At 37.2% G+C, this 24,894-nt stretch overlaps 3 protein-coding genes across 7 annotated transcripts in view; 1 reads left to right on the plus strand and 2 right to left on the minus strand.

The window, feature by feature from the left end:
• LOC108555118 (neurobeachin) overlaps window positions 1–7,349 on the minus strand; it is a 279,010-nt gene extending 271,661 nt beyond the window's left edge. Inside the window, exon 1 of the mRNA XM_017910640.1 lies at window positions 6,998–7,349. Within this exon, the coding sequence (XP_017766129.1) occupies window positions 6,998–7,156 (159 nt within the window). The 5' untranslated portion in view covers window positions 7,157–7,349. The remainder of the gene's footprint in view (window positions 1–6,997) is intronic.
• A 448-nt stretch (window positions 7,350–7,797) lies between these two features.
• Window positions 7,798–9,991, plus strand: Septin2 (septin 2). Its single transcript, XM_017910615.1, has 8 exons — window positions 7,798–7,827; window positions 8,092–8,209; window positions 8,288–8,624; window positions 8,708–8,819; window positions 8,889–9,081; window positions 9,142–9,269; window positions 9,340–9,513; window positions 9,594–9,991. The coding sequence occupies exons 1-8, from the start codon at window positions 7,798–7,800 to the stop codon at window positions 9,765–9,767; spliced, it is 1,266 nt and encodes a 421-aa protein (XP_017766104.1). The 3' UTR covers window positions 9,768–9,991.
• A 927-nt stretch (window positions 9,992–10,918) lies between these two features.
• Window positions 10,919–24,894, minus strand: part of LOC108555095 (growth arrest-specific protein 2) — a 48,972-nt gene continuing 34,996 nt past the window's right edge. For 2 of the 5 annotated variants that reach the window (XR_001890748.1, XR_001890751.1), the window contains exons 3-9: window positions 20,741–20,865; window positions 19,861–20,002; window positions 16,315–16,561; window positions 15,033–15,294; window positions 13,308–13,433; window positions 12,413–12,969; window positions 10,985–11,970 (exon numbers count right to left, since the gene is read on the minus strand). Coding sequence is in view for 1 of the 5 variants with exons in the window: in XM_017910608.1 (XP_017766097.1) it covers window positions 10,919–10,990; window positions 12,883–12,969; window positions 13,308–13,433; window positions 15,033–15,294; window positions 16,315–16,561; window positions 19,861–20,002; window positions 20,741–20,865 (1,061 nt within the window). In the remaining 4 variants the exon portion in view is untranslated. Of the gene's footprint in view, window positions 11,971–12,412; window positions 12,970–13,307; window positions 13,434–15,032; window positions 15,295–16,314; window positions 16,562–19,860; window positions 20,003–20,740; window positions 20,866–24,894 lie in introns of all 5 variants that reach the window. The other 3 variants (XR_001890750.1, XM_017910608.1, XR_001890749.1) reach the window with 3 other exon arrangements.

Consider the following 24,894-nt stretch of genomic DNA (forward strand, 5'->3'; position numbering starts at 1 on the left):
ATATAGTTAATTCCACCTGTTCTTTATAGTTTACCTATATTCTCGTATTTAAGCAGTTAAAGGTATACTTATGCCACTTTATTTTAGATTCAGTTAGTAGCAGTGTACATAAATTTCTCGTATCTACTAAAAATAAAATAGCCGAATAAAACATGGAAGCACTCAACGTAATAGAGTAACGGGTTAAAGAGCAGAGAAATTTGGCTATTTTAATTCACAACTGACATTAATGATCGTTGCAGCTCGTTATGCAACATGCCGACACGGCAATAACTAACAATGAAGCCTTTTTAACCGCAATCAAAACGTTCGATTCCTTTATCACTTGCCTCGTAACATCGAGTTATACTCGATCGAGGTTATGGGCCAGATATAACGCTTGATTCAATCGAAAGAAGATTTACTCCTAATCCGAATTTTGATTTTTATTCGGAAGGAAGAAAATTAGAATTTCTATAAGCATAAAAACCAATAAAAGAATCTCGAAATAAGAGGTTAAAGTCACCCCTCTACTTTAAGGTTAGAGGTACTTTTCTTTTCGTCTCTGAAACAGAGCACTCTACTTTTCAGAGGATTTCCTGTCTCCTCAAACGACTCACTTCAAAGAAGTAAATACTCCAATGAGTAAGACGCTTTTTCGAATAACTTCAATTCGAGCGACTTATATTCAAGTGACTCGCTGGTATGAACGAGGCTTTACGTCGTTCATAACCTCTCACTGAGGCTTCAAACGACCTACCTACATATACACAACGCTTCCCCGTTACTTATACCCACGGGACATACTGACAGACTTGACTGGAAAAACCCACGACTCCCTATATACTACACAAATTTCCTATATCCATAAATATACCATCGAATAGCCACATCCATAAATCTTCACCCACCACTAGAGAATCGCCTCACGCATCTCCTGGAATCAATCTCCTCCATCACGAAAACCGCGCGAACAGTAACCGTTCTCTCATCTCGACACGCATGACCGTTCCCCCACCCACTTTCACTATCCGTCACGACACCGTTCCCCAGAAAAGTAAGCGCGCGCCGATCCTACTTGGCGCTAGTCACGCTCGACGCGACACCACCACGATTGTCGATGAAGCTAATCGATTCAGGGTCGAGAGCGAAGTGTACATGAAACGTTCGCGGACGCATTCATGCGTCTCTGGACCGTAGGAACATAGATGGAAGACGAATGGAAAAGAGCAGAAATCGGCGGCGCTGGCTAATTCTCTGAGCAACGTTAGAGAGACGAACGAGGAATCGGAAAAGCGAACGCGATCGTAACTCCGTGCAACCGTGACGGCCGACATTAATCGCTGCCACGTGCTACCTATTTGTCTTCAGCAGTTCGGGAACCGACCACGTTCGCCCACGTATAGAGGGCGTGGACGAAAGTGTTATACGAGCGGCAAGAGGTAATTCCTTACACAAAAATAAGTCGAAAGTGTAGAATTATATTTGTTTGTCTGAGATTTTACATTTTTTCTTCTCTTTTTTAGGGCACGTCGATTTATATGGATGAAATCTATGATTGGATATTCAGTACCTCTTTCGTCTTTCTAATGCCAGGTTTACGGGGCGTGAATTGAACACTTCGAATTTCACGTGGAAAATTACAGAAACCGTTTACATTTAAATAAAAGTAATCCCTACGAACATACTTCGAATTTCACGTGGAAAATTACAGAAACCGTTTACATTTAAATAAAAGTAATCCCTACGAATATCATAAATTTTATATACATATATATCTCATAATTTCGTTTATAAGTTAATAGCGTATAATTATGTTACTTTTTAAATTGCGTTTTATATAAAATGTCGACGAATGTCCGTAAATTTCATGCTAAAGATAACTTTGTAACAGTACAAAGGATTTAATTTTTAGTATTCTATCACACTGTTAAAAAAATTCAGCGTAATAATTATACCCAAAGCATAAAATTATGAAAATATTCTGAAACTTTAGGAATTCATTTTACTCCCTCAAAAAGATATCCAGTTTAGAAAAATACTGTTCCATGTAGAACTCATTATGCTCTTCATGCACATAAACTTTGATAAGACCAAAAGTTTTTGGTTAGGTGAATTTTCTTGTAACATATTGCGCTGATAATTTTTTCCCTCGCTGTGCGTGTTTAAATGAATAAAGTATTTAATTATTGAAATAAGGTGCATTTACTTGTATTTCATTTTTCATTTAAAGTTGATGATTCTTGAAAATCAAATACACAGTATTTGTTATAAGTATTTATAAATAAGAGAGGGCATAAATGAGAATGCTCGCATGAAATAATTCACGTTTTCAAAATTATAACATTTGACGTAATTATGCTGCAGAAAAAATTATGTTCCTCGGATCCGGAAATTTATGGTCCCCTACAATAGTCGCTACATCAAAGTCTTTGCAGGAAAAATATGCTATATACCTTTGTCAAATTTTACACACATTTTTCTCTAATTAACTGACTGCATATCTGCAGAGAGAATTACGTTTAACTTACTGTGGTCATACGCATCATACCCGAAATTTCATACAAATTGATGAAGACCACATTTCAAGCTTCTCTTGTTAGTTATGCAAATATACACGTACGCTCAGATTTTCAACATTTTTTTCCTCAAAAGCCAAGCCGCAGATGAATAAATTTTATTCTACATTTTGAACTCATTTTTTGATAAAGAATCACTTCTTACTTGCTTCTATACAATACTTTCTGTCACAATCTATGTATATGTACATATTTCTGTGGTTTCTAACTGTTTGAACGAAGCGTTCACATGGTATTCTTTTAAATTCTATTTTCTATAGTTTATCCAGTCATATTTTAACTGTAATGAAGTTGTCGATATTATTTTGTAAAAATTGTTTCGGGTATGGCTGTTGCTGACAAAATGATCGAATTGGATATGCTGTTGATCAAAGTATGACTCATCAGATTAAGTATATTTTGATTACCGTAAGATAAGATTATGATTATTAAAATTAAACTGTCTAATTGATCGTTAGTGGCGTGGTTTGAGTTGTTGGTTTATCCTTTATGTTCCTCTTTGTCAACGTGAATTTTTTCAGGTAACGTGAGGTTGTCTGTTCCCTCGATAAATCTTCTGTGAAAGCGGTATAAATTTTACGATCTCTGTTGCGTTGTACCATTTATAGTGTCACTGTGTACAAACTCGTAAAAATTTAAATAAAACCTGAATATAAGTCAAACTAAGTAAGACACTTTATTTCGACGTTGAGCACGTTTTCATACGCGTGTAATAATGAAATTACCGAAATATTGATCGCGTCATATCTGATTATTCTCGTGTATCGAATCTATATGTAATAAATGGCATTTAACGGCATATTTAGCTAATCAATTTTAGAAGATCCCACGCGCAAGGTAATCGGCCATTTCGTATGCAGCAACCTGGTGATAGAAATTTTATGTCCTTATTGTCCATTCGAATACCAGAGTACAGGGAATAATCGATGACTCATATTTTGGAAAAGACCTCTCCAAGGAACCTACATTATACTTTACAACAAGAATGGATTGATTTTCACTGTATTAACCATAAAAGCAAATCTGAATTATAAACAAATAAAATATATTAATATATTGCATTAAAATAATTTATTGTTTTATATTAATAATATATAATAATATATAATATTTCATATATTGTTTTATATACAGTGTACTACCACACAAAGTTATACTAGTAACCACTTTCAAGTACAGCAAAATATGGAAAAATATGTGAACGAAAATATCAACATTATTTTCCAACATTAGTCGGTTGTAACACTTCTGAGAATATTATATTTTACATCATTTATCCATCTTCAAAGTTCGGCTAATCTAATATCTTAAATCTTTGTTACAGAGAAAGTAGATTTCAACTTAATGTGCAAAATTATACCTCGAAGTAGAATTATGTAAAATTCCACCTTAAGACGCTCAAATTTTCACTTTCAACAAGATATGGGAAAACATGTGAATGAAAATATCAATGTTATTTCCCGACATTAGTCGACTATAATTCCTCTGAAAATATTTTCACGATTTATCTGTATTTATGTTTTAACTAAAATGTCAGCAGTTCCATCCGGTTAATCGTAGTATTTGCGAAGGATTCCGAAGACGTTTGTTTATATCTGCTATTCTCGCGATACTTCAGGAACTGTAGTTCCTGCACGAAGGATTTTAACAAGATTCGTGCTTATCTATATTTGCTCGCCTAGCTTTAGGCTGTTCGAATGAAATCTTAAAAGCTTCGTTCCTGAGGATTACGAAGACGCCTGTTCGCGTACACGTCCACGAGAAGTTCCACTTCATCCAAAATACTAACATCGTTCTTGAAACGACTTGATCACAGTTCTTACGAAGGGCTGTCCGGCAACTTTTACGAGCCTTTCTGGTATTATCTTCCTTCCAAAAGAGCTGATAAATCTGACTAATACAAGTACGATAATATTGTTTTTGTGAAAGAACGAATAAATATGATTAATAAATATATAATAAAAATTTGGCTGCATAAGTATGAATAAATAAAAAAATTGCAAAATTAATAAATGAAACTGCAATAAAAAATTAATAAATAAAAAATTTACATATATAAATGTATATTTATTTTATTTACCAGACTTAAATCTATATGTAGATATATATAGAAATTTTGGTATTTAGTGTTGTACCAAATTTAAAACTTTTATTGAAAACAATTTATTTTGGAATACGAACTATACTGAGATTTTTGTACTATATTTGTCAGATTTTTTTACTTTATTTCAGAACGCCCTTCTTTACTTTGTGAATGGTTCGATGATAGAAAATATCGTAAATCACTGATGATCCATATCATTGAATATTCCATTACCATCCCTTGAGAAGAATCCATACATTCGTTTCAGTTTATTTGTTCATCTAACAAATTTTATATCAATGATTGTCAGTTCTCAACTGAAATATTGACAACCAGTATTCGCTCGTATTTCTTCAAATTTATCAATATATCCCTTCTTGTTCAATCAAAATTTTAATATTTTTAATATAACAAGTTTCAATGATAGGATTACATGCAATTTTCACTTCCCTTTATATCAGGCATAATAAATATTCTAGAACTTTCATTTAATATCCAAAATTATGCTATATAGCAATTTTTAATGATAAATAACATTAAGTAAAAATTCCCTTTGCTTTGAAATAGAAAGAAACACTGCTCCAAAATTTGTATTCATGTCAAAAATTATGTTACTATGTAACAATTTTAAATTCTACATTACAAATGTAGAATATACACTAAAGACTAGAATAATATTCTAAATCTCTTATTTTAGGTTCAGACTACTGTTAACTAGAATATTGTTAGCGTCCAACAGTGGTTACCAACATTTAAGTATATGTCTCATGAAGGATATCAACCTTGACTCACTTAGTTACCTACCTGACTATTTATTTAACCATTTAACTAAACTATCCACAATGACTATCAACGTTTAATAATATATACCAAATTTCACTGCTTTTTCATATCCACATCTCTCCATCCAATCATTCAATACAATATGAAATCCTAAAATCTTAATACACCACACTATACATCTCAATATTGGAAATCTCAATATTTCTCATTCACTCTCTTCTTCTAATTATTCGATTAAAGTCCTAATAAAAATTATCCTAAAGAATTTCAACAACGTCCACCTACGTTTACTTTCTCCCCTATAATTCCCAATAGTGCAATAAAAATTCCAACATTATATAGCTTCCATCATTCCATTAGGATGCCGTCGAGGAATTTAAACGATGATTCTATATTTACCCAAGAAAAATATCGCACGAATATCACATTCGCAATTTCTAATTATTTAACAAAATAACTCCACTAGAAATTTTGTTGATCAATTTCAATACAATTTCCACGATAAACCATAATACAGGATCGCTTACGTCCATCTTTTTCTACACGATTTGTAACCGTTCAATAAAATGGCTTCCGCCGTTAGACGAAAATTCCAGCAGAAAAACTTGGACAATAATCATCTCGATTGTGCAACGCGAGCATTCCCCGAACGTTTAATCGCAGGATCAAAAGTTGACCGGTAGACCGATGTACAACCGGTACCACTACGCGATGGACGGAAATTTTAACGAGCGTCCCACGCGGGAACGGTGTGCGCGACGAGATCGCGCTGATAAGCGTGTTTTTCTACGTGGCGCACGGTCTGTCCGCCGTGCGAGCCGAATTCCCTGGAGAAATAAGAACAATATCGGGAACGCGGCACGCTGACGCGTAAACAGCATTTCCTAGCGCCGCCGTGGCTATGAAATGCATGATTGAACGTAATAAAAGCGCGGCCGTAAACTTGCCGCGGCTACATTTCGACGATTGCCGCGTTTTCATGCTGTACTTTCCTTGTCTTTGCCCTACGAAGCGAAATCTGTCGCGACACGCGTGAATCGATGCAAATCGTGGTTAAATTAGCGGCTGCGATAAGAAGCGCAAACAAAACGAGTCGAGCAAACAGACGAGAAAGAAATGTATTAATTGACGGCTATTCAAATAGTAAAGGGAATCGGTTACACCGGATGGTGACGTTAAAATTTGAAGGACGAAAGATAACGCGACGTATGGTCACATTTTGAGAACTGTTTTCATAGAAAAAACCATGTAGGCGAGGATTTGTTTATCGTAGAAATAGCCTGACGTTTGAACAAGGTTATATGGTTAACGTTGAGTGTAATAGTAAGAAAAAGGAGCACCACTGATTCGCGTCGTGTCTTCTCTTAATTGACTAGCGTTGTGTCACTGTTGATTTCCATTAAAGGACGGATTATTTCACAATGTACGACAATCGTGCATCATGCTGATTGTCGTGTACGGTTTGACAGCTCGGACTGACAGATTTCGTCCGATGTCGTGAAATCGGCGGGAATGGCCGTGAAACGGACGGCCGGCACGCCGGATGGATCTATGAAATTTCACTGTTACTCACCAGGTGAAGCACGGTGTTGACAACTTCCCGATTCGACACCTGTCCCACTTCGATCAGCCCGATCAGCACGGCGAATTTCAGGCTGTCGTTCATCGCCATCGCCACCACCTCCTCGGGCCGTTTAATGTCACTGAACGGTGGACTTTTCATGTCCGCCATCGCAACGATGATTTGAGCTGACAACACGTTTTCCTCGCGAGGAAAATCTACGATAGTTTACACAGAGACCGTCTTATGAACGAGAACTTTTCCCCGTCACATGATAATACAACACAAATTGATCTGCCATGTTAGAAAGTAGCACTGTTATGAGGAGTCTGCCAGTACGGTAACGCGAAACACCCTAGCGACGCGGTTGCAGTACCAACACTAACTGATGCAAGGTGGTTTATATTTGTTCGTATTTTAAATACGGCATTAATAATACGCCTAAAAACGGAAGGTAAATTTCAATGCGATACAATTACAAATTATTTTCATTAAATTAATTATATAGAATATATGTTCATATTTTATATTATTTGGTTTGTTACATGAAAACGTTTGGCAATTTATTGACATGTTATTGATTTATTTTTGATAATTATAATTAACACTCATAAGATATATAAATTGTATGAATATTTATATTGCATATTTATGGAATCATTTTTATGCATAAGGGATACCTGTCGCATATATTTAGTTCCACTTTACTTTTAATGAATAAACATTGTTGATTATAATGAATTACGATGCATATGTGTGCGATATTGTAGGAAACTACAATATGAGTAACGCACGCGTCACTAATAGTAAAAATGGCGTCGGTAGATGTTGAGCGTATCAAGGTAAGTGTCATTTTTTCAGTTTTACGCCTATATTACATCACACCAAACAATTGTGTCTGTTGGAAACTAACATTGAAATATCCTTTTGTGTATATAAACATAAGTTCAATCCTCCGGTGACGTATGTTTAATGTTTGTAGCCTGAAGGGCGTTGGTTCTGTAATAACAACAGTGGTCTTATTGAATCGTTCCGTATATGGATAGTACTGTTAATTTCCGGACGACTTACTGACGTTGATACTTATGGGTCTTTTATATTTTCAGTTAGAATCTTCCATACGTAATTTAAAATTGTCTGGTCATGTTGGATTTGACAGTCTTCCAGATCAATTGGTGAATAAATCTGTTCTGAATGGATTTGTGTTTAACATTCTTTGCATCGGTAGGAAATATGTTACGTTTTAATGTGTGTGACAATGATGTTCATAACTACTAGTACCTATCGTTGTGTTTGTAACAGGTGAAACTGGACTTGGAAAGTCCACTCTTATGGACTCTCTCTTTAATACGAGTTTCGAATCCATTCCAAGCCCACATAATCTTCCTTCTGTGAAACTCAAAGCCCATACTTATGAATTACAAGAGAGTAATGTAAGGTTAAAGCTTACTATTGTTGATACAGTTGGTTATGGAGATCAAATTAATAAGGAAGATAGCTTTAAAGCTGTTGTTGATTACATAGATGCTCAATTTGAAGCCTATTTACAAGAGGAGTTGAAGATTAAGCGATCTTTAGCAACTTACCATGATAGTCGTATACATGTTTGTTTATATTTTATTTGTCCGACAGGGCATGGGTAAATATGTAATATAAAATATTCCTAATGCAAGAAACAATTATCTTCTGAATTGAACTAAACGCTTGAATGTATAATTGTAGGTTAAAGTCAATCGATCTAGTCTGTATGAAGAAACTTGATACAAAAGTCAATATTATTCCAATTATTGCTAAAGCTGACACGATATCAAAAACAGAATTACAAAAGTTTAAAGTATGACAAAAGTTACTACGACATAGAAATATTTCTATGTTCCATTCTTACATTACATATTTGTTTCAGAGTAAAATTATATCTGAATTACAAAATAATGGAGTCCATATTTATCAGTTTCCTACTGACGATGAAAGCGTTGCAGAAGTAAACTCTAGTATGAATGCTCATGTACCTTTTGCAGTAGTTGGTAGTACAGATTTTGTTCGAGTTGGAAACAAAATGATGCGCTCTCGTCAATACCCATGGGGTACAGTACAAGGTAAAGTTAAATATTTCAAATAAAATGTATGGACTACCTAGAAATTGGTTCTTCTTATAGTCGAAAATGAGTCCCATTGTGACTTTGTTAAATTGCGTGAAATGTTAATAAGGACAAATATGGAAGATATGAGAGAAAAAACGCACTGTCGTCATTATGAACTATATCGTAAGAAGCGTCTAGAACAGGTAATTCATCCTGTAAAATACAAATTTCTATGTATCTTAATATTCGATTATTTATAATTATGACTTCTAGATGGGATTTAGTGATGTTGATAGTGAAAATAAACCAGTTAGTTTTCAACAAACTTGTGAAGCAAAAAGATCCATCCATTTACAAGAACTCCAACAAAAAGAGGATGAAATGCGACAGATGTTTGTGGCACGAGTGAAAGAGAAAGAAGCTGAATTAAAGGACGCAGAAAAGGAGGTAAATATATTTATCCTTTTTTTAATTTTGTGGTAAATTATTGATACGATAATTTCATTTATTTGCGTGTTTTTTTTTAGCTTCATAACAAATTTGATAAACTCAAGAAAGATCACACAGAAGAAAAGAAAAAATTAGAAGAAAGTAGAAAGAAACTGGAGGATGATATTTTAGAATTTAATAGACGAAAAACTCAGTTCGCACAACAACCTCAGCATCACACGTTAACACTAGGTAAAAGCAAGAAGAAATAAAAATGTCCGCCATTGATGCCACAATAAATAAATACGACGCCCCATTTTGTATTTCTATACATACGAGTATTATTATTTTAATCACGTAATGACTACTTGACCACCAAAATTAAAATTAAATTATCCAGCGTACGCAAACGTTACAACTTATATTCTTACGCATTTCTTTAATTATAGATTTTAATTATATCAGACTGATTATCGTAACAAAAGTGATGTTTACCAAATTTAATTTACTTTTTGTATTAACATGTGCACTTTAAGAAAAATAAAAATATATTTGTTACCTACAAATAATACACCCGGCATTTTTTGTTCGTTTTAATCAATTAATTATGATTGCTATACAAATGTCTAATAGATTCAGAATTAAATATTTTATTGTTCAACAAAATATAACAATTAACACAATAGTATCGTACTTAAGTAAAACTAACGTTATTAGCATTATATATATATAACGCTATATATATACGCACTGTGATTATAGGCTAGTTTTACAGAAGCATTTTTTGATTACTAACATTAAGTAAAAAAAAGTGAAATTAGGATGTACAATATGATTATATCACATTACAAATCATGAGAAAATAAACAGAACGTGATTAGGATTAATTTATAATTAGATTCATAAACTTCGTAAATTTAATATCTTACTTCTGGAAAAAATTGCAGGGCTCGTAACATTATACAAATAAATTTACACGACAGCAACTAATATATAAACAAAACGCGGAAAAAAATTTTTTAAAATTAAATTTCATTTGTTGAAATGTTCTTTAGAATACTCTGCGTTGGATAAAGCAGGTACGAACAACTTAACCAAACTATAAACATACTTATCGAGTAACGCGTTTACGATAATAATATAATATGGCGGAATCGTTTCATTCGCGCGTAGCAATAATGACACTAAACGTACTCATGAAATAAATTTTTTTTCGGTTATTACATTTGCAATTCATTGTGTTATAATTTACAAATAAATACATTCTGCGAATACGAACAAAATACCTAGAACAAAATAGATTACACACTACGCGTCGAATAATAATAATTTACGAAACATAACGCTATGATACAAAATCAATTTAGACGAGAAAAAGGAAAAAGTCTAACAAAAAAAACTTTGAACGACAACGTTAATAGCCTCAACGTGCCGACATTGCTCGTCGTATATTTCTTTGCTTTGGTATTCCTTTGCACACTGTGTCCTTGCATTTCTGTGAACCGAATAAACACACGTCGTCTTGTAATTTCGATACAATATGTTCTTTGTTACTCCTTATCCTACGTATTTATTATAAAAGTACAAAACATATATTATGGCAGTTATCGTGAAGCATTTTGCATGTTAGCCGATTTAATACGTATCGATTATGTGCCAAAGTGTAAGAATTATCGCCAGGGTCGGTAGATACAAAAACAGTATAAAAAGATAATTTATCTTTGAGATAATGAATGAAGTTTAAATACACCTCTAACACGATGGTAATGATTCGTGTCAATCAATTGACACTCTTTTATAATAATCTGACAATAGATGATCATATATTTTAAGCGTACTATTAATCGATGTAACCGACCCTGTTATTTGTTACAATCTATGTGCCTTACATTGCTTATCGCGAGAGATAATTAAGTGCACTACGAGATTCGCCCCTGTGGGCCGCAGCAATGACCAAGTACAAATAAGTAATAATTATTATATATTTGCTTCACCCTTTTCTCGTTTGCTCATAAAATAGATAGTAACCCCACAATCTCATAAACGATTACCTATCCTTTAAAGGTTTGCATTTCTACAAAAGACGGAGTCGTTCAATTGGAAAACACAATTTCCTGTAGTTCTATTTAGCCCGTCAAGCTCGATTTAAAATGTTACCTGAGTCCTTAATTGCACTTTCTTCTAATTACACGCATGGGTCGACTTCGAAGCAGCTTGTTCGAATCGCAGCAGACAGATTGTTGGTCGTTATCTTCGATGCAAACGACATTCCGATAAGCCATTATTGCCCGTGATCGTTTCGACATACCATTACGAACTTTGGTCATTGCGGTCTTACGTCTACCTCTACCAGGTGCATTGCCCTCCCGTCTATTTCTGTTAGACAATTTCCAAATCAAGCGTTAATATGCCTGTCATCCATGGAATGCGTGACACTTAAACGTTTACGGGTTCAAACCAGCGAATCGTTGTTATCTACGAAAGGCAAGTCCTTGTACTTTTAAGTGAACTTACGTAAACGTATAGGAAAGTACAAATAAACACCAATCGCATTTTACGTACATACATAGTACATACAACGTAGCATAAACGCAACACGTAACTCGATGTGAGTGTACAGAATAAACGAATGAATGTATATAAATCTATACAATAATATTCGTTGAAATTCATACAAGAGGAAATGATAAAGTAAGTATCAGTGAATATCGCGTAAAACCGAGATTCCTCGAGAAGAAGATGGCATATTAACACGCTTGTTAGGAGGTACGTGAAACATTAGTGCTCCCCAACCGTATTACATGACATATAAGAAAAAATAGTGCCATCCCCTGTATAACTTATGCATGTATGAGAGACAGCGGTGCACTTGATACGAGTTCTAGTGTATATGATCACGAGAATAGCACAGAGATACCTTAGCTGATAGTTTTTCCAACGACACCTGGCAGAACTAACGGATCCCTCGATATCATCAACGCACCATTGACAGCGGTTGGAAAGAAGGAAGGTGAGACTTCTCGAAGGCGCTACCGACCTCTGTGAGCGCCATAAAGAACTAGGCGTCTGATATTTTCGCGGTTTGCCTATCAGCATGGTAACCCTGCAGTCTCGTGTGCTTCTACGATCCGAACAAAAATACGGAACGAAAGTTGGCCACTCTGTCGAACTATCTGTCACGTGTGTCTCTCTACTTGTACGAAACGAACCAACAGCAGCATGAACGTGAAGTAGCGTGGACTTGTAAACAGGCACTGTGCTTTTAGGCTAGCGGGCCGAGACGGATTCTGGCGGAGGGCTGCGATACTTTGCGCGAATGGGAAGAAAGTTGGTGTGCTTGTTGCCGTGGAGTGAAGGCGGCGTGCTCTCGCGGTTGAGGGTCCTCACCTGACAGGGGTCGTGCCTCGCCAAGAAATGCTCCAAGGTGTCCCAGCCCCCGCCCACTCTGACCATCATGTGTCTCCCCTTCAAAAGCTGCGAACACGTCGCGTAGCGTTGTCATTAGTAACTAGTCGCGCGTTTTTCACTCTATGCTGCGGACTAATAATGCTAGGAAATTCATTTCCATTCGAATCGTCGTAAGTCATAGTGTTGCAATTTTATGAATTAAAAATGGTAATTAATGGCAAATAAATTTGAAAATGAAACGAATAGCTGGGATAATACTTGCAAATGAAAATGTCATAAATCTTATTATAAAATATGTCATGCGAATAAATTTGATTACAGATGTAATATCCAATGTGAAAATCGTAGATGCAATCTTTATTCGAAAGAAATTTCCGCTCTTGAAAGAAAAACATAATACACACCCTGATAAAGACATTTCGTCCAGCGATATGGTACCGTCCTTCGCCAACCTTACGCACCTTCAGTTTGGAACATCTCTCAGAGGGGCACTGGCAGAGTCTCTGCACGGCCTCTGTGGCTCGCCTTACCTAAAAACATCAAACAGGCCACGTCGCGTGGTGTAAAAGTTGCCCACGGAATCAGGACGACATATTTTTACGCAGTGCGTTCTGACAGACGACGCTCGAATGGACGAAGAGCGATCGGCTGTCACGATGAGATAAATCGGTTCGACGTGTTGCGGGGAAAGTCGATGCAGGGGCCTCTCAGAACATCCGCTGCGCGGCATGCAGGAATCCGACACGCGAGGATCCACGAGCATGCAAACGCATACGTGAAAAAGCTTAAAGCGACCCGTTCGCCTCCATTGTTCTTTTCTTCTCCCTTCCTCGTGTGACCGCCATTCATGGCGAACGTGATACGATGCAAGTTACGCGTGTGCACAGGGCAAATTGCATGCTCGTGGTCAATGTTACTTGCGTTCCTTAGGCAACAGCGAAATTAACCTCTTCAAAGTGTCTGGAACGCCATTTTTAACCCTTGGAAGACGAGACAGAGTGCTTGTTACGTAATCAGTATTGTATGTCAATGAAATAAGAATAAAAGAAGATGTAATAGCGCGCATTGTTTCTTGGTTAATGGCAGTTCTAATTTTACACTTGTTTGAGGTTAGTTTTTGAGTGAACCACTTTGGAATTCACGATGGGTGCTCTATTTTGAAGTCTGACTTGCAGGCTGTAGCGTTTATTATGAATTTGCTACTGCAGAATAACGCGAATAACACGAGAATGAAAGGAAATAAAGAATTTTAACGTGGAATTTATTTTGAGGTTATTTTTTGATTTGTTGATTTTATTCTTGGAACTCGAATGTACCTTTTAATGATAAAATGTGAAATTCTGAAATAGAGCAAGGTGTGTTTGAATTTATTTCAAGACCATAGAAACTGTAGCACGTGTGTTAAATTAAATTGCTATTTTATTTGTAACTTACAATGCTCGAATTAATAAAAAGTAATTGGTGCATGACCCGAATATCTCAGCCGATTTAGCATGAAATCGATAAATGAAAAGTTTCTACTGACATTCGCAATCAAAACTTTAAAACATTTCTATCAAGAATCCTCACGTCCACGGTGACACATTCACAACCGAATCTATTCTACACCTAAATAATACCCAAAATAACGAAACTCTTGCAATATTTACACGCAAATTGTATAATAATAAAAAAAACGTGGAACGCAATTTAGAAAATACTTTTATCAAAATGAATTGCCCAATTTGAACATACAGGGTGAACCATTTAAACTATCTTTAATTATTTAATTACCAGAATATCGACACAAAATTATTTTACAAATGACACAGTGTCACACAAATGACTAAAAAGTGACAATAAATGAATTTACAAACACTGAATTTTTGTTACAATTAATATTTGTACATAACAAAGACCATGTATTGGTATACATTGATAGATATACATATATACCACAGGCAGGGAAAGTTAGGCTAGCAATAACTAAAACTACCCTGTATATATCAAATATATATATACACCACACAAAATACTCTTCCAAACAGCAAACTCCAATATCGCAACTGTAAATTAGCTTTGTAAATTAATAGAAGGTCTATGGAAGCAGTCATTTTATATCGAACGGAGAAGCGCATCGGCCATCATACCTTGCGATCGAGTTCCGTTATGGGACCCGTGTGTTCCGGCGGCTCGGCCGGCGAGGACAAAGGTGAACTCGATGGCGATGGGACCTCGTCTGGGTCCTCGGCGCTTCCTCGGGACCAGTCGTCCTCCGTCGTGTCGCTGGGTACGCCATCGCTACCCGCTGGTCCATTGTCGCTCACCGACCTTCTCATCTCGGGCTCGTGCGTCACATCAGTGGTCGGGTCCAGCCATCTCGTCGCCGTCAATGCGACTTCCGATGCTGAGCTGCAAAATATCGCCGAAATTCAGTTAAAGAGCGATCGAATACTCGATACAGAAGAGGATTCCTTTGTCTCGTTACCTAAATTTTAAAGCACCAAAATGGCTCCCAATGCTCTCGAATCGGGGCTCTAATCACTCGGGCACTTGACGAATTCTTTTGTTACCCGGGTTTCCGATTTTTCCCCCGGATATAGCACACGGTTGACATTTTCAAGTTTCTTTTAAAATATGGGTCAGGAGGTTTGGTTGTTTAAGGTCATTTTTTGTTTGGAAGCTGGGACAAGTGAAAAGTTTAACTTTCTTCTCGAGGAGAAGGGTTCATAGCTATGCAGATTGTAGCATGATCTTTGTGTTTCTTTCAGACATGACTCATCCTTTTCGCCTGTTTCTTTTATTCTTGTACTTAGCTTCTTAGCTTTCTTTTACAGGCTATTTGGGGAGTTTTCAGAGGAGTTTCCTCCTCGAATGACCAAATCACGTGGCTTGAGCAAAGCCAGTTATAATCCAGCTGTTTTTAGATTTATTAAACTGAATAATTTGCAGTGGTGTACTGTAAAACTTTCTCATACGCTGATTTAATTTGTTTCGAGTAGCATGTATCAACAAATTTAATAAGTAATCTATTAATTTCATAGAGAAACGATAAATATTTTCTTCTACAGTTATTACTTCGTCTCAAATTAAAAGAAAGAGTGCAATATTTAAACAGCATCTTTAATATCCACTGTCCATAGAATTCGAAATTTTGTGAAATGATTATATCGATATCCTTATTAAAATTTGTATTATTAAATATTGTCTAGAACAAGTAACTATAACAAGTTACATAAAAATTGTTCTATTCAAAGCTTACGCGAAGATTGTTCTGAACAAACGTGGTCGCAGGACGATTACAGCAGACCAGAGGACAGGGATTGAATGGTTAATCGATACAGCTTCTTCAAATCGATTGAAGCACAAATTGCACGACAACGACCTCGTCGGGTAATACAAATAGAAAAAGAGAAATGAAAATGCATGTACCTGCTGTGTTTGATCTTCTCTGGCGTGGGTCTGGGCGTCGCGGTCGGGGACGGTGATTGAAATTGCCAAGAAACCAGGCTGCTGTGGGATATACCGCTATCGGACAGACAGTGAAGATCTCGCTCTTGTTCGGCAGCGATTTCCCTCTCGAGCTGCACGAGTCCAGGTGGTTCGACGGAGTACCTGGACGCCAGCCGGGCTACCTCCAGCAGGCACAACACCACGTTCCGTGGTTGTCCGTGTAGAACTGCAAAATTCGGTATTACTCTATCAATTTGAAGAATAAATAATAATTTTGCAGTAATCAATATCATTTGTAGTATTGGGTATTAAGTAATAATTTAAGTTAAATATCTAAGTATTATTATTACTTGAGATGAAAATAAAATGAAAGGTATCATACTCTTTGGTCATCTGCTATCATATATCATATTTTATATACATAGATTGTATATTATTGTGGAATATTCGATATATATATTAGGACTGATGTACATGTAAATTGTGAATAAAATTTTAATCAAGTACAATTAGAAGTATTTAACAAAAAATTGTAGAAAATTTTGGATAGGACTTAAATTTGTTTTAAAAGAGAAACAACTACAAAACCATGTGAGTTATTACAAAAGAAAAATTGTAGATAATATTATCAATGATAAATTGGATTCAAAGCAGTACATGGTAATTTTCCATTACTTTAAATATTCATTTAATGATAGAGGGAGAAGATGGTCGTTCTGGAACCACATGTAAGTTCGAATCGATTAAAAATGCGCTGTGAAACGGTTTATACAGTGGTCGGTTACATATTTATTTATAAGGAAAGGGATAATTGGAGCATAAAAATCGTTACAATTGAAATACAAGGTCAAACAAAACATATGTCGAAAATATTTACATTTTAATGGAAACTTTCTATCTAGAATTTATACGATTTCTTATATAAAATGATATTCGCAATTTATCAGGTGTATCAAAGCTATTCCATACAGCTGTCTCTCCTTTTATAATATCGTTGTTGTATCGTCCTATGTATTACACCATGGTTCATAAGGTAACCCATAAAATTGCAACAGTCCACGAGAGAGGCTCTTTACGACCGTCTCGTCTACTCTAGACAAGGAACAAAAATGTAGATTCTATTTACAGAGCGCAAGCGATGACACCCTCGACCTTCTCCAACTCCTACAAGTGTAATTGATCAATTCAGCCTACATTTCGTGGTACATCTCATTTCTTCATTAAAATAGATCTCGCCAGTTAAACGAAACAGCCACTAAACACGTTGCAATCAAATTTCAACCATATTCTAACCTAAAAAAATGTTTCATTTCGTTAACCTACATTGTCGATTAAAGAAAATTTACTGTATCATAGTCAACATAGTCTACTATAAATATAAGAACAATTTTTCTAGATTGAAGAAAGAACTCTTTTAGTTTAGAAAATGGTGGTGCTTTTACATCCATTTCATCTACTTCCGCGAGCCATTTTTTCTATGCTCCACCGGTTTATAAAGAGACAAAAGCTTTGTCCCGCGTAAAAACATATCCAGCGATTTTACGTTCCCAACACGACGACGAGTATGACACGAAAATCTAGATTCACTGGTTCCTGTTCCAGCGAAGGAGAATTTCAAACGCGAGCGCCACAGCACGACACAAAGGGAAAAAAGGGAAGCTCCGCCATTATACATGGCTCAGTGTATCGAGGTTCGGACGCGTGTCGCATTTTAGTGTCTGCATCGTTGCTGTTCAAGTTGAGATGATGTCAACGCTGCCCTGTTTCAGGTATTGTACTGTAGGAAATCAGCGTGACACGGGATATATGCGAGAAATGTCTGTTATTAACAGAAACATGCGATGAGCAAACCTCACTTGTAACGCGAATCACATTGTACAAATACTATTTGAGATACTGAGTAATATTATTAACCCTTTGCACTCGAGAGGTGACTCTTAGTCACCATTTAATCAGATTCTAAAGATCGATGTTAATTAATATATAAAATTTAAAATTACCTAACGATGCGTGGAATATCGAAGAAAAATAATTTTGCGTCTTAATTTGCATCTGATTTCTCATTTACCATTTCAAAAATATCGTCGACTCTGTGACAGAAAGTCTTCGAATTACTATTTTTCTGTAAAAAGTCGTCGAGTGCAAAGGGTTAATATCGCGTATTGTATTAATGAGAGAATGTAAGAATGCCTTTCAAAAAATTTCGTGATGCTTATTTATGCAGTACTTTCTAAATATCACCTTTCTAAATCTTTGCATTTAAAGTAAAACATTGTAGTTATCAATTGACAATCGCGAGGGAATGACGAAGTACTTTCGAAGTAAGTGAATAGAGGTTACTAGCTTCGAACGTTCGAAGTTATTGGACGGTAAAGTAGCGGAAAGTAAACTTCGAAACTTCACAGATCTTTTTTTCTGTCTCAGTTACGGTACTTCAAGACTTTTCTACACGTGTACGAACACAAAATAGAAGAGAAGAGCATAATGGTAAATAGTGAAAGATGTAATAAAAGTGGAATTCGAAAACTATTCATAAATTGATTAGGAGAGAAGAATGAAAGTAAACAGACTTCTAATTACTTTTCTAATAATTATCAAAAGATAATCTTCACTTCAAGATACGTTAAGCTAAATGCAAAATAAATTTTCAACGTTAATGGCTAAAATTTTTATATCGAACATTTATTCCATATAAATTCATAATTGAAGCATCAATTCCTGCAGTTATCCAGAATATTTTTTAAATTCTCCAAAATGTCGCTACGCTAATTAATTTAATCAAAACTAACACTCAGTATTTTTATAAAAATTACTTCGTCGATAAGTTACCGATACTGCATCAATATTAGATATATCCTAGAACAAAATGAATTTCCACCCAAATCCAATTATATCGAATAATAAGATCTAATCGTGGTATCGTATACTATAACATAACCTTAGTATGATATTACGTATAGTCATCCTACAGCATATAGCATGTAGTTGCACAATAGTAAAGTCCAAGGTGTGATCGTATAAAATTGTACAAAAAGTTCTCGTTATTATTGCCCTCCGTCTCTTCACCACCTTCCAAACGTTCACACCCGCGACATAAATCCTGCGCCATAGGCTTCCCTCTTGACACGTGACTCAATGAACCATTTTTACGCAACCCCATAGCTCATCACGCCCTCGTGATTGCGTCACTTAGGCGGTCACGCAAGTGCGTATTGTTCCTCGTTGCATTGGAAGTCGGTCGGGCGTGATAGAAACGTTTTCTCGTTTTCGTCGTTCCCGTCGCGAGACGCGCTTAATTCGCGCCGATTACACTTTACTCTCGCGGTCGCTTTGAATTTGCATAGCCACGCGCAACCGGCTACGCAACGTAATTGGCGGGATTTCGCTTTTAATCGACTGGGTTACGGTGGGGCTGTGCGAGCAGAGTGGGGGAAGCGAGAGAGACAGCGAAGGGTCCAGAGTGGGGGAGAACGAAGCGAGTCGAATTCGTGGAATTAAGATCGATTAGCGAGAAGACTTTCTTACCGAGATCGTCGCTCTCGAATAGGAGATTCTCGTGGACGCCCAAACGCCTGCAGAATTGTATGAAGTTCTCCATGTTGTCACGAGAGAAGAAGCTGCGGCGCGCTGCGTTCTCCCAGCAGCGCCCTCTTATCACCGGCATTGGCTGAAAACCAATCACGAGAGGGCGCTTGATACGTTATCATTAACAAAAATTGTGGAATATTTAACAGGATTATACATACTGCATCGCGTAAAATAAACATAATATCTTATATAAAATATATAGATATACGAAACGCATAGGACTTTTCGTTAATAATCAAACTAATATTTTTCAGATGAAACTGTCGTTGCATTTCGAACAATCAATTCTACAATTATTTGGCACAAAAATTATGAAGAAAATTTTTCTTTTCACTCAATTTACAGAGTCTCGTTAAATTAATTACAGAGCTAGTTAATAGCTAATATTTCACAGCCATAACCTATACACAGAGGTATGGGCTACCGTAATATATTTAACAGTAGGTCCATCAATTGGTCTTGTGGACCCAAGATATATACAAACGATAACAATGAAAATGTATACTGAAATTAAACAGGTACATATAATTATTTTTCTATCTTCAATTTTATTACGTTATTTTCATTGTTATTTAACACAAAGGAGCCAAAATGATTAGTTTCAGATATTTTATTTTTCCAGCTAGTAAAAATCCTAATTACAACAGGTACATATAATTATGTTTCTATTTTATAAGAAGGACTTTTACTAACTGAAAAATGGAGTACTTGAAACTAATCATTTTGAGTGCTTTGTATTGAATCGATACTACTCCATCCCTTTGCTATAACCATCTTTAACTGTCAGGAATAGCCATTTGACAGCGCAATTACTCACCCCTTTCGCTCTTCCAGCGTCAATCGCCGTCCTCGCCTTTTCCTGTATGACCCTGGCCAGTCGACACACCACTACGCCATTGTCCAGTGCATCAAAGAAGTTGTCTCCTGACACGATTTCGGAGCCTGAAACACGAATCCACGTTCATCACCACTGCTCACAGAAACGAGATTTTCGTCGTGCTCCACGTGATCCTCGAAACAACTTTCTCAACAACGTATTAATCCTTACGTCGGCCCAATGCATGGCGTAAACGGTCACTCGAAAGCCGACGAGAGTATCGAAGAGAGTGGCGCCATTGTTGAAAACAATAGGGCAGCCCCCTAGGGTTCTACGCTATAATCGAATTCTTCTCGAGCAATAGCAGGGTGACTTTCGCTTTGTCGTGGAATTTCGTGCGTACAGGTTTTCAGGGTCCTCAAAGCTTTCGAGAGAGCTATAGAGAGAGATTTAATTATATCCTTTTACAACTAGAGGCGTTTCTCGAGTCACGATGATGAGGATTATGCGTTGATCGCTGTGGAATAGATCGATGCTCATGGAAATTGATTTCTGAGTGTAATATTGGTTCTCCTAGCCTATTCCTCGTGACGAAATAGCTAATAAGACATTTGCTGCACTGCGGGGAACATATTAGAGAGGGTGAAGCTGAAACACAGCTGACGCAATATCGATTATCGAGGAATATGATAGCGAGTAAATTAATTTGAAATATCGAATAAATTAATAGAAAAGATATTACAAGATAGTAGATACAATGTAAAATTAAATATGTAGTAACTTAGGAATCAGAGTCTGTATTACCATGTATCATAATCATTAAGAAAATTTTTATTCTACACGTAACCTTTAACAATCATTCTTCTTCCAGAAACCAGTTTTCAACGTGTAATCGTCGATTTCAAAGAAGTAGAAATTTATACACGTGTTCCTGAGAATCAAAAGTTCATCGTGCATGGAATATTGAAAAATCCAACGGGGCCCTGAAGCACGCGGAAGGGAAAGCGAATTAGCCCTTGTAGAGGCACGTTGGCGCGCTATCGCGGCTCATCAAAGGCGACAGAGGTCTCCGAGATGACACGACTATCAGAGGACGTGAGAAACCATTCAGTGGACCGTTTCAGATTTATCTGTCTACCTCGCTACCTGAACGAATCTCCCTTTGGAACGAGCCCCGTACCCTCTCTTCCCTTCGCCCCAAAGACTTCCGTAACTCCACGGGGGTACACGTTGCTTCCTTGGTCCACGAAAAGCTGAACGCTAGAAACTTGGTAGCGTGCCCGGTGAAGCGAGGAACGATCTAGCCGGGACACTCTCACGATAAGCCAACTCGTGCGTGACTGCACGAAATCATTTCAATTTCATTCGCCGGCATGTAAACAGGATCAAGGCCGAGATTTTTCGAATGCCTCGAGGCTAACAAAACGCCACTGTGATCATTTTTCTGCTGCATACCGTAGGTACTGTTCGTGGCTGGAAAATTGACCAGAGAAAGGAGTATCGTGCGAATAAGCCACACGAATTTTCATTATTAGCTAAGTGTTGCATTTACTGTGCAAGAGTGAGAAGTTGGTTAATAGAAGAGATACAGATCTGGTTGGACATAAAGCAATTGAGTGAATTTCCTGGCACGGTTATGAAGATAGACTACATGAATTTGCATTATTGGCTAAAAGTGTTATTCACTGCGCAAGACTGAGAAAATGGTTAATGGGCATGATTCGTAACAGGATCATAACATAGTATGACATATGGATATTCCTGATTGGACAAAAACCTCGCATCTAATGTGCAAAGATAAGAAGCTTGTTAAAGAAAGAGAGGCTGATTTAATAGGTCATAAAATAGTAAAGTGAACTTCCTGACATAATCATAATGAGAAGCAATCTGAATTTTTATCACTGGTCAAAGGTATCACGTCTACGAGTCACGTCACATGACAAAGAGGACGAACAGGATACATCAAGATCAAGTAGAACAGAGGGATAAGAAGCAATACGAAGCATTAACGTGGATGTAGAGTATTAACTAACAAGATAAAAACGACGATGGCTTATCCTGTTACTGTATCAGCGCATGACAGAGAGCACCTAAAAGTACCTACTGTGCAGAGACTAGAAGATGCCTAGTGAAAAGAATGCAGTCATACTGCGATGATACCTCTCACATAATCTCTAAGCTTATGTAAACCTAACTATGAAACGCTGAAAAGATGACGATTGAAGCAATAAAAATGAAAACCGTGATAACAACGTATGACGTCCACAACCTACAAGTTTGAAGAGATCTTCCTAAGGCTAACAAAGTGAATAAAAATTCAATTAGTCACAGAATGACAGGACCACCTTCTTTAACACCGATGCCAAGACGAATCGCAAGAATTGTGGTAGAATGAGAATAAAAATCGTCTAACTTGATGACCTAACTTTCCTCATCAACAAACCTACACGTGTCACCGGTAACCTAAAAATGGAGACTTCGGTGGCATCGGAGCTGCAATCAGGCAATCAGGATATTCAGCACAAACGTATAGAAACAGAGAAAGAAATAACACACGAGCACCCACGGTTCTCCCACGCTGCTGGATAGATCTCGCGGCCGGGAATCCAAGGAAAATCCGATGGGCCGCCGCGACACGATCCGTGCGCCACCTATATAGATATAGCCGGGATACGATGGGAAATAGGAACTAGGTTGGGCTGACGGAGCGATAAAGCCTCGTAGATACGGATGGTAATGAGAACCAGCGGCGTGGCTCGTGACTCGACCCGGTAACAATAGGGTTGCACCCGGGGCAGGACGGGAAAAAAACTGTTAACGGGCGGTCTTATGGAGTAAAGTCCATCACACGTTGCACCGTAGGACACACACACACGTGTACGTGCGCAGTGCACACGTGAGGAGGTAACACGCGGCTTGCATACGGACATTGGTCGGATCTGGCTGGCGAATATCGTTCGCATATGGCCTGGAGACACAATAGCGAACCCAAGCGGCGCTCGTGATAACGACGGCTGCGCTCGTAGGATGCCTAACCCTCGCTTCGATCTTGCGAAAGATCACGGGCGTGAGCGTATTCGAGTGCGAGCCGCGCGACGACCAACAACTCGGTCACCCGGAACCGTACAGCGTGGATCTAATTTATGTTTGACATTATGCGGGCCAATAACGCGGCGCCTTTAAGGGGAAAGACTCCGCTCAGGTATTCGATAATTAGACCACGGATTACCGTGTGAAGTCGAGTGTGGGAGGAATGCTAGCCCCCCCAGTTGCAGGGAGAATTGGTTCCTGTGGCTTCCTCTATATGGGGTGATGAATTGGTTTGATCATTTTTGTTAATTCACAGTGGGATTCCTTGAAGTAATTTTACTCAATTCTTTTGTAGCTTTGGACAATTGCTTAATAGGTGTTTCTTGTGGAGTATATATTTGCTTGGATCAGTGGATTTTAAAAATTTTGTTTATTATCGTGGAATCTTAAATGATGAAGGATATGTACATTCAATTTTGATTTTCATACTATCAAATCTTCCATTTTTATCTTTACATCTGTAAATGATAATACTTGATAAGTTAGGTTCTTAAATTAGTTTTGCAGAATTGTTTCAACGAGATTGAAAAGTAATAAACAGCTCGAGAAAACAGTTTGTGCAAACATCTTGCCAATCCAACATGTGACCTCCAGTTATTACGACACTTCCTTGCACGCCATTGTTCTTTCTCTCACGTAACACAAGATCTACATAAAAAGGATCTCATTGAAGTATTACCTCATTCTCTTGAATCCTACATAAGGAAAAGGAAAAGTACTTTCTTGTAGCTATTAGTCCTACCGTTACTCCAAACACGGCTCGTTATTCCCACAATTTCATTTTTATTCTCCCCTAATGCTCACTCGCTATAACATGCTACAGTGGTATCGAAAAATCACTTCTATTAGCTTCAACGAATTCCCGATCTTCCTCAACGAAATGACAATAGAGGACCAGATGAGAAGTCGAAATGGTGTTCTCGATTTAATCCAGGTTTAACCCTGTTTCCATAAAAAGGGAACGCTTCCACGTCAATTTTATCGACAGCACAATCCGTCTGTCTTCCCGCGTAATAACGCGGGATTACGCGCGCCGATAACAAGCGTACACCGTGACCCCCATT

Source organism: Eufriesea mexicana, unplaced genomic scaffold (genome assembly GCF_001483705.2).
Source record: "Eufriesea mexicana isolate 0111107269 unplaced genomic scaffold, ASM148370v2 scaffold76, whole genome shotgun sequence".
In the NCBI taxonomy this organism is placed as follows: Eukaryota; Metazoa; Arthropoda; class Insecta; order Hymenoptera; family Apidae; genus Eufriesea; species Eufriesea mexicana.

What these genes read in the sequence shown, in the direction of transcription:
- Septin2 (XM_017910615.1), top strand. Translation starts at nt 7,798, where the DNA reads ATGGCGTCGGTAGATGTTGAGCGTATCAAG. An exon ending in GTAAGAAGCGTCTAGAACAG is followed by an intron (nt 9,270 to 9,339) that starts GTAATTCATCCT and finishes TATGACTTCTAG; the next exon opens with ATGGGATTTAGTGATGTTGA. An exon ending in TAAAGGACGCAGAAAAGGAG is followed by an intron (nt 9,514 to 9,593) that starts GTAAATATATTT and finishes GTTTTTTTTTAG; the next exon opens with CTTCATAACAAATTTGATAA.